This window comes from Galeopterus variegatus, unplaced genomic scaffold (assembly GCF_000696425.1).
Source record: "Galeopterus variegatus unplaced genomic scaffold, G_variegatus-3.0.2 Scaffold4402, whole genome shotgun sequence".
Classification (NCBI taxonomy): Eukaryota; Metazoa; Chordata; class Mammalia; order Dermoptera; family Cynocephalidae; genus Galeopterus; species Galeopterus variegatus.
The window spans coordinates 128941-144817 of NW_007730513.1; the positions used below are offsets into that span (position 1 = coordinate 128941).

At 37.8% G+C, this 15877-nt stretch overlaps 1 protein-coding gene across 1 annotated transcript in view; it reads right to left on the minus strand.

The window, feature by feature from the left end:
* Window positions 1-648, minus strand: part of KDR (kinase insert domain receptor (a type III receptor tyrosine kinase)) — a 42646-nt gene extending 41998 nt beyond the window's left edge. The window contains exon 1 of the mRNA XM_008587487.1: window positions 503-648. Within this exon, the coding sequence (XP_008585709.1) occupies window positions 503-648 (146 nt within the window). The remainder of the gene's footprint in view (window positions 1-502) is intronic.
* Window positions 649-15877: the final 15229 nt, after the last annotated feature.

The following is a 15877-nucleotide window of genomic DNA, read 5'->3' on the forward strand; positions in this document are numbered from 1 at the left end:
TGGCTCCCCTCTGCGGCCGGCCCCGCCCCTCGCCCGTGCCGCGCCGGGATCCGCGCTCCCCACCTGCCCCGGAGAGCTCCGCGACCAAAGTCGTCCGGAGAGAACGTCCCTGGCGCAGCCACTCCGCTTCTGGCGGTATGGAATTGTAGCCCGGGGAGCATCACCAGGGGCACAGCGAGGGACACGGTGCCCTCAAGAGACGCGACCAAGGGGAGGATCCTCTCCGCGGCCGCGCGCCTTGGAGTGGCTGAGGATCAGCAGCAGGTTGGAGCAACCAGGGCGACGCAAATACTGAGCAGACACTATGGCAAACTGGCGGTCGCGCCAGACAGTCGCTTGGTTTGTATTAAAGTGTTTGTTTTAGAGTGTTTTGTTTGGCTAGCACAACTGTAGTTTAAAAGTCCGAATCTGAATGCCTTTATTCAGAAAATAAACTCGTCGCCGATGTTCCCGCTACGAGTGTTTCCATTCTACCTGGGGCTTTCAGATATTTTGAAGTTACCTGCTTAGCCCCAGAAGGCATTTCAGTTTGAGGTTCCTGCCTGGTTCTGGCCAAACACCTACAGCGGAGCTCCGCGGAGGGAGTTGCCGATACCTAGAGCTCGAACGTACCCGCGACACGAGGGTCACCCGTCCCTCATCCCTCATCCCCAAGTGAGGCTGTCATTGAGAGTTTCCGTCCACCGTGTTCCCCGTGACTTTGGCCAGGTCAGCCGCTGGAGGGCTTCACTGGAGGAGCAATGAAGCGAAAGCTCCCAGACCCGGAGCGTCCAGGACACCCAGTGACCAAACCCCACAAGTGTCTCCCCGTGTTCTGGAGAGGAACTCCGATTCTCTCCTGACCACGTTTGTTCCTTCTTGTTTTCTCTCCGTTTCTCCCCACACCTGGGAAGTGACATCAAATGTCCCCTAACTTCATTAAATAGGGATCTTCCAAATCCCTCTGTCTCTTACCTCCCAGGTGCTTTTTAATACTTCATGACCATCCTTCAGCAAGATAAAGAGACAGAATTATTATTTCTACATCTAATCCAAACTAGATTAATTGTACACAATAAATGTGAAGTGCTGCTTTTCCTCCCCCATTTTTAAATATTTACTGTATTTACTCTTCTACTTTTTCAGGTTGACAAAATATTTTAACGCTGTCTGAAATATAATAAATATATATGGTTAAAATGTTTTGGAAAAATACAAAAAGGTTTAGTGTGAAAAGACCTTGCCTTGGCAGAGGCAAACTTCATGTTTCCTTTTTTGCAAGCAAATTCTGTGCACGTATAGGTATAGGTATATCACACTCTTCTTCCCACACATGGTACCTTGGTATAAATGCTATTTTGAGCCTTGGTTTGGGGCTTTTTTCCCTTTAGAATATACCTTGGAGATCATTCTACATCAACCCTTAAAGCTCCATCTCGTTCTTTTTAATGTTGACATGGTGTTCCACTGTATAGATGTACTAATATTTATCCAGGAGCTATTTATGGGGGGGGGGGGGTTTTTTAAAGAAATTCCTCTCTTCCTGCTAGTAAAATTTCCAAAAAAAAAAAAAAACAAAAAGGGTGGGGTGGGGGAGAGGCAAAAAAAGGGGGGGGGGGGGGATTTTTAAAGAATTTCCTCTTTTCCTGCTAGTAAACTTACCAAAAAAAAAAAAAAAAAGACCAAACAGGATGGGCTGTGGCAGAGTCAAATAAAGGGGAGGGAGATGGAACCTGGTTTGGAGAAGGCAATTTTTCTCCATGCCCATCTCCAAACAATTCTCTCTCAGCCTTATTTACAATTCATGACACTTCCTCTTGCATGTCTCATTTAAGAAGATAGTGTCTCCTCCAAATGCAAACCAGAACCTGCAGGCCCATGGTAATAGCCCCCTTTAGAAGTCTTGGAGGAAATGATGCGTCTTTGAGGGCTGGAGGACCAGAATTTGGCAGGATCTCAATGAAATCAGTCTACCACATTCCCTCCCACACAACACTTAGAAGTGCCTTGTGTTCATGAAAAACAGCAAAGTCTGTTAAAAAAAAAAAAAAAAGTCTGTTCTATATGCAATGTCCTCCCATTACCTGGCATAGCAAAGGAGTGATTTTTGTGAGTTAATCCAGTGGTACAGGTAAGGCCACCATCTAGCAAAGTGCCCCACATGTGTTCAGTGTCCCACAGATGGTATTCAGACACATTTCCTCCAGAAGCAGCAGGGTGGTGGCTAAGTGCACAGACTCTGGGGCCGCTGTCTGGATTTGACTCCAAGATCTACCATCCATGTAGATACTTACTATCCATGTGATCTTGATCAACTTACTGGTTACTTATCTATGAAACACACAAAAGATTATAATAGTACCTTCTTCACAGGGTTTTCGCAAGAATTAAGTGAATTACTGTGATCATTTAGGGCACTTGGAATAGGACTCAGCCGCTAGGTAAGTGCAGGATCCTAGACATAGTAAGCACTGGATACACATTGAAAAACATCCTGCAAAGTTTAGTTATACTACAATGCCTGGGCTCTGGGATCCTTTGTGCTGCGAAGATCTAAACTGCAAATAAGGCTCCTTCATTCATCAACAGTTTTTGAACATCTACTACGTGCTAGGCATCGTACTGGGAACTGGAGTTACAATGATGAAAATAACAGCAATATGAGCATAAAAGAGCAGTCATCACAACAGCTTCACCCAGGACAAATTTAATTTAATCACAGAGTACTCTGTGTCTCCAGCTACTCCTTTGGGCTTGTGCACACAGAATATACATTGTTCATGTCCAAAGCACACTGCATAAATTACACTCCATGATCACCAAATTTGGTTACATTACCATCAGTATTTTGGACTTCATATCTTACTAAGTAAATTTGAAGATTGGCAAATGATTAATAATTGTGGAAGTTGGACGATGGGTTCATAAGGGTTCATTTGACTATTCTCTCAACTTTTATGTGTTTGAAATTTTCCATGATGAAAAATTTATGTTTTAAGTAACTATAATCAAATTTATGCCCAGTCCAGTATTACACCGCTGACTTTTCCACTGTCAGTGTCTTGATAATGTTGATAACATGGATTTGGAGTGAACTTGAGCATATCTTTTAATCATTTCAGGCATCAGTTTCCTCATTTGTAAATGAGAATAATAATTCTTACCTAGCCTACCTCAAGGTACAAAATGATATGATTTCATGAGAGTGCTGTATAATCTGCAAAATACTTTAAATCCATAGTGATGGTAGTAATAAAGATTTTCTCACTAAATTTTAATTTCTTTCCTAGAAGTACTTGTTACCAAAGCTTTTAATTAGCTGGCTGATGTCTTCCACACACACTTTCCTTATCTGAAATTGTTTTCAACATTAAGAATATCAACTGTTCAAAAGTATTTCCTATGTTTCTTTGATATATAAATGTAGATATGGAAATAGGTATACAGATAGAGAAGAGATACATAGAATATAGATGCACAATGGAAAATTTTGCAGAAAGTATCTACAAGAGTAATACAGCAAACAAATGCCTACCTCTCAGAAACTGTTGAGGCAGAGAGGCAGGTGTATTAAGGAAGGTGCACCTTTTACTTCATATATTTCCATAGTATTCTTTCAAAACAAGAAAGTACTAATTTCACAAATAAAAAAATATAAATCAAAATCAACTCTCCGATCTAGTGTCTTTTATATTTCAAATGTTGCCATTTATTGATTACATGTTTGCATGACACTTTCTCATGTTTACTTCATTTGTTTCCTATGTTTGTTTATTTTCTAACTCACCAGAGCTTATGACCTTTTTGACAGATGTTGACTTAGTTTCATAGCCCATCCACTCTCATAATTATTGTGCCTTGGGAAATTATGAGTGTACCCTTTCTTATCATCTGCTTTGTGTACACACCCAAGTTTATTTTACTCCCTGTGTGATTTATATTTTTAATTTAAACCTAAAGTATATTTTTATTCTTAAGGAAAAGGAGACTATGTTACACACAAAGCCTGGCCTACCTTGAATTTTCCATCACTGTTAAACTTTATCCATAAAGTCTTACATTCTAACAAACATAAAACAAACTCCCCATCTTTTTTGTGAAAGAGATTAAACAGAACTTGATTACTTGCTACCCACAAAGGAAAAATCTCAGTTACTATGAATATTTATACCTCTGTTCCCTCCCCAAACTTTCCCGTATAGTTTCTTGGAAAATATCACATAAGGATAAATATAACAATTTAAAAGTGTGTGAAGGATGCAAGGAATTTAAATAATCAACTGAAAATCCATGCAGCATCAGAGAAGGATGCTAGAAAATAACAAAAGTAGTCAACAATTGTTGAGCACATCACTTGGGTGGGCACTGTTGTGAATGTCCCACTTCTTTCCTCACGCCACCCTATAAGGACAGCAAGCACCATTAGTATTCCTTAGAAAGAAGAAAAGGACAAAGAAAAAAATTGTTTATTCGTAATTTAAGTAAATGTTCCTTTATCTTTTTAAAAGTCTTGCAAAAAAAAAGTTGTTATATCTGTTTGCAAACAATTAATGTAGGTTTTTCCACCAGTAATTAGCAATATGATAAACATCAAGACACTCCTTGCTTTTTAAAATTACAATACAAAAAAAGGGTAGATTTTTGGAGCACTCATTATGTGCCAGGTGTTTTCCTTGGATTATCTTATTTAATGCTCACAAAAACTCAATAGAGAAGATACTTTAATTGTTCCCATATGTGGAGAGGAGGGGAATGAGGTTGAGAAGGTTTAAGCAACTTTTTCAATATCCCATAACTGTAAGGGATGGAATCAGGATTTAAAAGCAGACAGGTATTAAGCATCCCAGACAGACCCCTCTCTACACAGACAGTTTCTTGCTGAGGACTGAGCTTGTTCAAGGCACAAGGCTGAGCAAGTTGATGCAACTGGCTTCCTCCGCTTCTCCGTGATGGTCACTTCCATTTTCCTAGGTGGATGGAAGGGCAAGAGTGACTTCAGAGAGGCACTCTGAGATGGCTGACCACGGAAGAACGAAAGGCAGGTGATTAGATCTCCCCCTGCCCACCCCAGGAATCCCAGCCACAGTAGACCTTCCCCTTCTACCCAACCCTCAAGCCCTTGATCTCCTCCAAAGAAAAGCAGTTACTTCCCTACAAATAGAGAAATGTGCAATTGCACATTTTGGGCATTTCTTTTCTGCCACGGAATTTTTTGTCCTTTGTCCTCCTGAACATCCTTCAATACCCAACTCAAAAGTCCTTCCCAAATGACAGGTTTTGTTTTTTATTTAGCTGTCTTCTTCAATTGAGACCTTCCTGGAAGAAATAGGTAGAAGTTGAATCTTAAGCAGGTAGTTAAGTTTAGAGGGATGGGTGTTAAAATGTGATAAAAATGGTTAAGGACATGGTGATGATGTTTGTTTAATAAAATCTACTTTGTATACTTAGACATTATGATATGTCTAATTTGATAGAGTTATTATAAAGATACTGTGGAGTTATGTAAAATACAAGGGTCTTCAAAAAGTTCATGGAAATATTCATATTATCTTTTAATTCAATTTTTCCATGAATCATTCTTAAATTCACATTTAAATAACGGTCATACATTTAATAAATATATCCAGAGTTATACTAAATTTATGCTTCATCCTAGACAAATTAATATGGACTACTTTGTTATTCACAAAACTAGGAAATTGCTTTTTTATTTCTTATATACATACAGCACTTATACAATATATGATAATATAGTCATAGGTTCATGCAAATGTTTCTCCCCCAAAAGCAGGAATTATGTCAAATTCATTTTGTATTTCCAGTGCCTAACACAGTTCCTTTACCTACTCACCTCTCAATATAATAGTGACATCCAAATCATTTCCATTTCTGCTGCTCTTTGTTTCTCCTTTACCTTATCATTATTTGGGGCCAGGGGTCCAGAATCACATGTCTCTTGGGTAGACATCACAATTGTCTTTACAGTGAGCAACTTGTTGGAATAAATAGCAGTATTCGATGTCAAAATAGACACAGAGTGAAGGAGTTAGTGTGTAATTTATTAAGCAGTAGAGATTTGAGGTTTTATTTTTGATTTTGAGTAATGAAGAAAAAGAAATAGAGCATTTATAGGATTTGAATGTATTATACAGTACAAGAAATGTGTGGTTTGAATTTTACATTTATGTCATTAGCAGACTATACTCATTTTCTAGTGAGTTAATCCCATCTTCCCTCTTGAAGTTTATTAAGTTCTCAAAGAACTGAATAATGTAAAAAAAAAAAAGAAAAGTTGTTTCGTAGAGAAGTGTTACAAATCACCAGTCTCTTACAAGAAGGATATATGCACTTCCAGTTAGTTGTATTAGTTTGCAACACTGTTCATATTTTTACAGAATAAAGATAATGTTTCCCAGTAATGTTGCCTCACCAGCAATGAGAGCTAGTCAATGACAGCAGAAAAGTTTTATGTTCTTTGTATATAAATTTAGTCTCCAGAGTTTCCAAAACATTGGTGAATAGTCCCTTGAGGCACAAATAAAAATTCTCTCTTTGAGCAGTGTTTCTGACATTCATTTCTAACATATCACTGCTTTGGTGCATTGGTGCACATAATAAAACCAAACAAAACGACTCAACAAGAATCACCTCACATGGAGAGAAGTTTTAAAATAAAATGAAAAAACACAACAATTAGATCTAATTGACAATCATCCAAAAATTGGTCAGGCTGGGTGATAGGCAAATGAAAGACTGCACAGAAATGATTTCATGCATCTGACCACATAAGGTAAACAGAAGTTCCAGATGTGGAGAAAATGAGTCTAGTCACAAAGTACCACATCAAAAATATTAGACATTAAAATGGTCTTCGGATGTGTCCAAAAACACTTAAATTTCCTTGTTGTAAGAAAACTTGACCCTGCTTCTCTCTAAAGCTACTTAGTTGTCTATTACTTTCTCCTTTTCTTCATGAAAAAAGTTCTTGAAAAAGAAGAGGTTATCCTGCACCTTCTCTCCTCAAATACAATAGCTTCTTCTCAGTCTTGACTGCCCAGCACCTCCACAGCACCCATCCCACTGTCCACTTCCTTCCTGAAGCTCTGTCTTTGCTTGACGCTCAAAACACTGTCCACTCCTATCTGCCCTTCACTGTCTTAGGCTCCTTTGCTCAACCCTAACCACAGGGATTCTCCAAATCCATTCTTGGTCACCATTTCTTGTGCTCTTCCATGACTTTATCAGGCATCTCATCCCCCCTCGTGCCTTCAACTATCGTCATTACAGGGATAATTTATAAAATTGTGCTCTCCAGGGCCGTCCCCGTGGCTCACTGGGGAGAGTGAGGCACTGGGAGCGCCGAGGCCGCGGGTTTGGATCCTATATAAGGAGGGCTGGTGCACTCACTGGCTGAGCATGGTGTGGGTAACACCGTGCCAAGGGTTGCAATCCCCTTACCGATCAGAAAGAAAAAAAACAAAAATTGTGCTCTCCAGCTCTGATTTTCTACCCTGGTTCCAGACTCTAATCTCTAATCCTTCCTGGCTATCTCCATGTGTATGTCCCACTAAACTCTTAAATTCAAAGTACCCAAAACAGAACTCTTTGTCTCTTCACCCCTATAATGCCTCCTGCAGCCTTCTCAAGCTCAGTCCTTCTAGACGCTTATATTCCATACCGTGGGGTCAGGTTATTCCCCTGCCCTTTCTTTTCCACCCAACTCCAATCTTGTCTACATTCTTTACATCTCTCATATTCATCTCCTATTGTCAGTCATCAGACTTTCTAACTTATGACCATTTTACCCTTTTCCTGCAATATTCCAATCCATCCATCACTCTGCTGCCAAAGTTGTCTTCCTAAAACACAAGGTTCATCTGTCTTTCACCTTTGACAGTTGGCCATTGTACACAGCATAAATCTCCAAGTCCTAAGCCTGGTGTTTAAAGATTTCATTCTTTTCCTGCTTCCTGTTTATCCAATTTACCTTTCAGTATACCTTATACATACTTTATAGCCAACCATATGGAGTTCACTGGCCACTTTCAGAAAAATGCTTTATAGTCTCTTGTCCCTTGCTCAATGTGTTCTCTTTGTCTAGATATTTATTCCAATATCTGTCTATATGAGGCTAGCCTCCCTTCAAAGTCAGGTCCCCAAGGAGTCTCTGCAATCTCTACTCCTTCCCCTCCCCACATCTGACTTACTCTCTCCCTGCCTGCAACAGTCAGGATTTCTCAGGTTGTCAGCAACAGGAAAACCAACTCAAGCTGACTTGAATGAGTAGGATCATGCTGCTGTAAGTTATGGGCTGGCTTCAGACAGTTTTGTCCAGAGTCTCACTGCATTATTCTGCTATCTTTCTCTGTGATTTTCTCAGTTCTGCCCTCAGGCTCTCTTCATAGTAGAAATCAAATGGCTATACATCCTCACTCTGCACTGTCCACAAAAGGAGAAAATATCTTTGCCATCAGCTCTTGAAAAATAAAGAGGAAGATTCTGCCCTCAGCAATTATCTTACATCTCATTGATTCATCCCTAGACCAGTTACCGGGGGCAAGAAGGATAGGATAGGTTTATATCAATCAGGGTCCACTTTTGCAATTAAGAGTGGGGTCAATAACACCAAAACCACAGAATTAAAATGAGAAGGGGACTAGTCCACAAAGAAAAATCTAAAGATTTTTGTAGAAAGTAAGAGGGAATGGATTTTCAGAAGACAACTAATCAATGACAACTATATTCTCCATACTCCAAGAACTCATTATCCACTATCTGTTGTAACACACGTGATATCCTGCCTTAGATTTACTTCAGCATTTGTGTCTCTCTCCGTCATTATATTGTAAGATGGAGAACAGGTTTAGGGTAGCTTTGTAATTGTTTTCTCTAAACTTCCAAATAACTGAAGACAAATTTTTCATTCTTCCTCTGAAATAGTTTTTCCTCCATACAACAGTATCATCATAACAACAACTAGCATGTATTGAATTAACATGTGTCAGGCCCTGTTATAAGTTTTTTACATGTGTTGGCTCCCTTAATCCTCACCACCAATCTACTTATTTCATAGATGCAGAAACTAAGGCTCAGAGGGGTTAAGTAACTGTCCCACTGCCATGTAGCTTGTACATGGTGGAGCCAGGATTTGAGCCAAAGCAGTGTGAATCCAAAGTCTGCACTCTGAAACAGACTGTTACGCTGGTTCATATTTATTGGTTTTATCAATAAAATACTCCTCCTGGTAAAATATTCACTAAAAAGCTACTTTTTGTCTTTCAGCTCTCCCTTGAGAATAATGCTCATTCTTGCCAATTCTTCTTTTCTAACATATCTGTCCTTTCTTGTTTGTTTGTACATTAAATTTACTATCCAAGTTCTGACCATCACTTAACTAGACTTCTAGAATAGTATATTTGAGAATCACTCAGTCTCGTATCTTCACCCAAATCTATCCTCCCAGCCTCGATACTCTTCTTCCTGACATGATTTCTAATATCAAATGTTGAATGTCTTTCAGCTCATAACCAGAAAAGAATAAGACCATCAGGATAAATGTTGGGTCATCTCTGCAGTTGCTCCTGACAATAACGTTTATGGGCCAATAGCCCAATTGACTTTGATGTTGTCTGTCCTCTGAGATGGAACTCATAAAACTGTGGCGACCCTAAAGGGATTATACAACCCAGTCTCTTGTCCTCAGTCAGCAAGCCCTTAGCCACTAAAGACAGATCTTAACTACTTGCATCTTGAAGTATTGAAAAGATTTTTCGCAACCACACTTGACAATACGGAACTTCTAGCATGTGACGGCAACAGTGTTGTACCATGAGGTTTCACCCAACACTCTGTACCCAGCCACCTGCTGCAGTGCCAGAGGCCTGCCCCTTGAGTACAGGTGGCAGATTACTGAGCACTCTCCATTCACAAAATATTATCTTACTTTTTAATAGCAAGGTAATTATGACATATCTATGCAAATACCAGAATTGTTTTTTATGGAAACATAATTGATTGTACATGTCTATGGGGTATAGCTTTGAATATCAATACCCAAGTGCAATATGTGATGCTCAAATCAGGATACTTAGTATATTTGACATTACACAGTATGATCATTTTTTCTGGCCCTTTAACAATTTCTTGCTAACCTCCCTTTCCCCTTATAATACCAGAATTTTAGAGTTTTTAAAAGTATTACCTGTGTACTAGATATACTGTTTCTGTTCATAAACTACAGAATTTAATAGATATTTAATATTTTTTATTTTGTTTCTATTTTTAAATTTATTGTTTTTATTTATTTATTTGAGATTTATTACAGAACTTATTTATTAATGTTAAATCAGTGGTTCTCGATCCTGGCTACATGTTAGAATCACTGGGGTCTGGGGAGCTTTGAAAAAATACTGCTACCTGGTACTTTCCTACATCAATTAAATGAGAGTTCCTGAAAGAAAACATGATAAATAGTTTTTTTGTTTGTTTTCTAATGTGTCTGCTGTGCAGCCAGAGTAAAGAGTCATTATATTAAACTCTTGTTTATGAGAACAGAAAAGATCCTTCCAAAACTTAGAAATGAAAACATTATAGCTCCATGACTATTTTATCCACTGGGTACTAGAGTCACAGTGAGCTTTCTAAAGAGGACCAAAAATATGTGAGAAATTCAAAAAGTGTTACTCATAAGAACAAAATAACCTATTTTTAACAAACTCAAAATTATTAAGAATACTTTTAAATATTTTTCACCCCCCAAAAAAATCTATTTAATGTGAGCTATAAATGAATTTTAATGTGTTTGTCATGATTCAGGGTGAGTCTTCCACAAGTAAGAGCACCTATAACAAGGCCTAAAAGCATCCTTAGTATTTCAAATTACTATTCAATATTTGACAGTATGAAATTGTTCCTGTCTGCCACTAAAAAATGTCAAGGAATTAAGAGTCTGAAGTCAATAGTCGTAACAACCTTTCATTTTGATAGAAAGAATTACAGCTTTCCAGGTTTTAGCTTCAAAAGGAAGATAAGCTTTTTATACTCACTGAGGAAACACTCTTATTTTTTCCTGAGTTATGCTTTTTGTTAAATGCTATTGTGAGTGAAAGGAGAACTGTTTGGGGAGGTTGGGTGGGAGTAAAACACCAAAATTGAATTTTAAGAAAGATAAATCCTCTGAATCAGTTTCCCTGATCAAGAAACACTGCTGAACACAATGGAGTGTGTGATGTCGTCTTTCACCCTTCCTAGCTCCTAGTCAAAAGCCAAATTCCAACAAATTGAAATAATATGCAGAGATAGCTCTTACATCCAGTTAAAAGAATTCTTCAGGATCTAAAATGAGGACCCCAGACTATAACCATCCTTAAAATTCTTTATGAGTTTGTGTTTCGAAAGTTTGAAAATGTCTGTATGTGTGTGCTTGTGTACTGAATACACACTAAAAACATACCCATCAGAATTTAACAATGATTGTCCCTCAGTGAGAAAAATATAGATGAAGAATTTTCTTCGAGAATCACATGAGACTTTTTATATATATATGCATAGAAGAAAAGTCTTGAAGGGCACACATAAATCTTAAAAATAATTACCCCTGGGGACCAGGGTGGGGGATGGACAGATTGAAGGGAGTTCATTTATTACTCTACACTCATATTTTTGAATATTTTCATCAATAATTTATAATTTAAAAACAATTTAAATAATAATAAACTTATAATAATAAATTTTGAATCTTTCCAAAGTCACTAAAGGCCATATTACTCTAATTTATAGGCATCTTCACTAACATCTCATTTGCCCAGGTGGGTAAGAAAATGAGAACAGAAATGCCTGCCTTTGCTCTGCTCAGAGACCACAGAGTGGTTCTCCTGCAGTACTTACTCCCTGCTTCCTCATGTGTTTCATGGTAGTGCCCAAGCGCGACAATGACCTCGAAGTAGTCATACATTATAATAGTTCATATGAAAAGCTAAATGTATTAAGCTCCTGCTGTACAAAATGTTTTCTTATACATTATCTCATTTTCTTCTCACAACGATCCTATGAGGCTCAGAAACTAAGCATCTTTGGCAGGCAAGACAGCTAATAAATGGAAGAGTCAGAATTTAAATCTACGTCTTTCTGGCTTCACAAACCAGTGTCCTAAAATGGAAAGAAATAAAAGTTGTGAAACAAACAGAAAATTTTAACAGCACCTGGATATCACTCTAAGTTGGTCATATTTCTGCCAACATAATTCTCTTAATAACTTTGTAGTTCTCCTACAACATTTTGGGGTTTTTTTGGCAGCTGGCAAGTGTGGGGATATAAACCCTTGACCTAGATGTTATGACACTGTGCTCTAACTGACTGAGCTAACCGGTCAGCTCCTACAACTCTTCTTGAGATTCACTCTATTAGTTGAAATTCACATTCATGATCCCTTTGAGATGTGTGTCTATACCTTGGGCTTGTACTGGAACTGCTGGGGGACAATGGCCTTAAGTTTCTCATAAATCCTATTGTTTGACTGAATAATCCTCTGAGACAACACCTTAGAGATTTCTGCTAAACTTTCTGCCTCCAGTGTTCCATCATATTTTCCTCACTTATCTTTAAGTCCCACTGTCAGCCTTCTCAAATGCCATCAGGCTTTTGCTAATGATTTATTCAGGCTTCCTTAGGCTTTCATTAACATGCTTCTCAAAGTTCTAACAGCCTCTTCTGAACATTTGAAGACCACTCCCACATTTTTAAACATTCGTTATGGCAACATCTCACTTCCAGGTATCAAAACTTGTGTTAGTTTTCTATTACTGCATAACAAATGACTCCAAAACCTAGTGGCTTCAAACAATAAGAATTTATTATCTCAGAGTTTCTGTGGGACAGTAGTGTGGGAGCAGTTTAACTGGGTTGTTCTGGTTCTAGGTCTCTCATGAGTTTGCAGTCAAAATGTCAGCCAGGAATGCAGTCATGTGAAGGCTTGACTGGGGCTGAAGAATCCATTTGTATGTGTGACTCACTCATATGGCTATAGGCAGAAGGACTCAGATCCATAGGACCTACTAGAGTATTCTCGTGACATAGAAGTTGGCTTCCCTAGAACAAATGATCAAGATGGCAAGGTAGAAGACACAATGTCTTTCATGACCGAATTGGAAGTCATATACTGTCATGTCCACAATATCCTACTAGTTCACAGGTCAGCCCTACTCAGTGTGGGAGGACGTTAATACCAGAGCTTTAATATCAGGAGGCAGACATCACTGGAGGCCATCTTGGGTTGACCATAATTTCTCTCACTAGTGTTTTATAGCTTTCAGCATCCAAATCTTGACCATATTTTGATAGATTTATCCCAAGATATTTCAAGTTTTTTGATGCCATTGTAAGTAGTACTATTTTTTAAGTTTTAATTTCCAATTGTTCATTGCTACTATGTAGAAATACAATTAATTTTTTCATATTGTCCTTGCAACTTGTGCCCTTGCTAAACTCGTATATTAGTTCTAGTAACTTTTTGGTAGATTTTTGTTATTTTCTATGTAGATAATCATGTTACTGTGAATAAAACAGTTTAATTTCTTCCTTTCCAATCTATATGCCTTTTATTTATTTGCTGGTTTATCACATAGGCTAGGACCACCAACATAATGAATAAAAATTATGAGAATTGACATTCTTGCCTTCTATCCAAGCTTGAAAAGAAAGCAGAGACACTTTTCATCAAGTTGAAGAATTTTCCTTCTATTCTTAATTTATTGGAAGTTACTATGAATGGATGCTGAGTTTTGTCAAATGCTTTTCCTGAATCTACTGAGATAATCATATAGTTGTTCTTTTTTAGTCTGCTATGTCAAATTGCATTGATTGATTTGTGAACCAATCTTGCATTTCTGGGATAAACCCCACTTGTATATAATGTGCTCTCTTTTTTTCTTCTAGGATAAACCTCACTTGTACATAATGTGTTCTCTTTTTTTAATGTGGCTAGATTTGATCTGCTAGTATTTTATTAAGTATTTTTGAATTCATGTTCATGAGGAATATCAGTCTATAGTTTCCTTTTCTTTCTCTGGTTTTGTTATCTTGGGAATGGTACAATTAGTACCATTAGTACAATACAATTAGTTGAGAAGTGTCCCCTTCTATTTTCTAAACCATGCGTATTTACAGGTGGAATAATATTATTACCTTGAATTTGCTTCAAATCATTAGGGATGGAGGAAGGAATGAGTGTGAATATAGATGATACAAGATAGACCAGGAGTTGATAATTACAGAAGATTAGCAATGGGTATATGGGGATTTATTGTACTTTTCTCTGCCCTTCTGCATATGTTGGAAATTTTCAATAATGAAATATTTTCTTTTAAAAATAAACCAGCATCCTTTCCACAGCTCTATCCTACTTTCCAGTTAGAATGCTGGGAGAAGCAGGTGTCCCAAAATTTTAGCAAAGAGGGAAGCAGAGGTAGTCAATGAGAGTTCACAAATCTTTTGAACTATATTGATCATTAGCATCCAAATGTGTTCTAAGAGGTGGGTAGAATAAATTAATTATACTTTCAATTCAGATATAGGATTTAAGACAGTCTTAATTTCCTGGCTATTTCTTCAACTTAGCTTTGAAATTTTCTGTCCTGTAATGCAATGGTTGTCAAAGTTTAATGTGCACTAGAATCACCTGGAGCGCTTCTAAAAACACAGATTGTTTAGGGTAGGGGAACTCTTCTGTATGATGCTACAACGGTAGGTACATGTCACTATATATTTGTCAAAACCCACAGAATATACAAAACAAACCCCAATGTAAACTATGAACTTTGGATGATAATATGTTTTAACGTAATGTCATTGATGGTAACAAATACACCTCTCTGGTGTGGGATGCCGATAGTGGTGGGAGAGGCTGGGCATGTGTGGGGCAGGGGGTATATGGGAACTCTCTGTCCTTCCCACCCAATTTTTCTGTGAGCCTAAAACTTCTCTAAAAAAAATAGTCTTCTAAAAAACAAAAACACAGATTGTTGGACTTTATCTTCAGTGTTTCTGATTTAGTATATTTGGGTTAGAGCCCAAGAATATCAATTTCTAAGGAGTTCCCAGGTGATAATCATGATGTCATGATGTTGGCCCAGCAACCACAAGGGAACTTCTGTTCTAATATAATGCCTCAGATTTCAGAAATTTCAAGCTTTCATACAATTTAAACCCTGGGTTCAATCCAAATAGAATATTATTTAGTTCACAAGCTATATTGACTCTCAATTCTGTTTGACTTACTACAGCAAACTTTGCAAACCTGCTACGTACCTGGACCTCTGCTAGCCTCTGAAGATAGAAGGATACATATTAACGCATTGTCCCTGATGTTGAGGATTTTATAGTCTAATGACCTTATCTTTAGTCCTACTTAGTAATTTTAGAAAATATTTATGTTCAATTCTGATCTAAGCTGCTTCACTTGTAATAGATTATGTTTAACTTCTGTAAAACAAGAACAGTTAAGTTCGGCTCGTAGTATAAAACATTACAGTATCTTTTCCATACCTTGGTCTATAACATATTCCAAGTACTCCCTAGTTTCCCACAGAAGAGACCTGAGAAATCATCTCATTCATCCACCCACCCCCATTTTACAGTTGAGGAAAGAAAGGCCCAGAAAAGTGAGGCAACTTTTCCAAGGTCACCAAACTAGCAAGTAACAGGGCTAGGACTAAATCTAAGTCACAGGACTTCCAATATAGTGCTCTTCTCATGACATCAGGCCTCATAACTTAAATTCCAACATCAAGGAAAATTATGGATCCCCATATCTAGAAAATATTCTATAAATTTCAGTGGAGTTTGGTGATTAAATTAAATCATTGGAGATCATTGTGAATTAAAGGAGAAAAGATGAACGGAT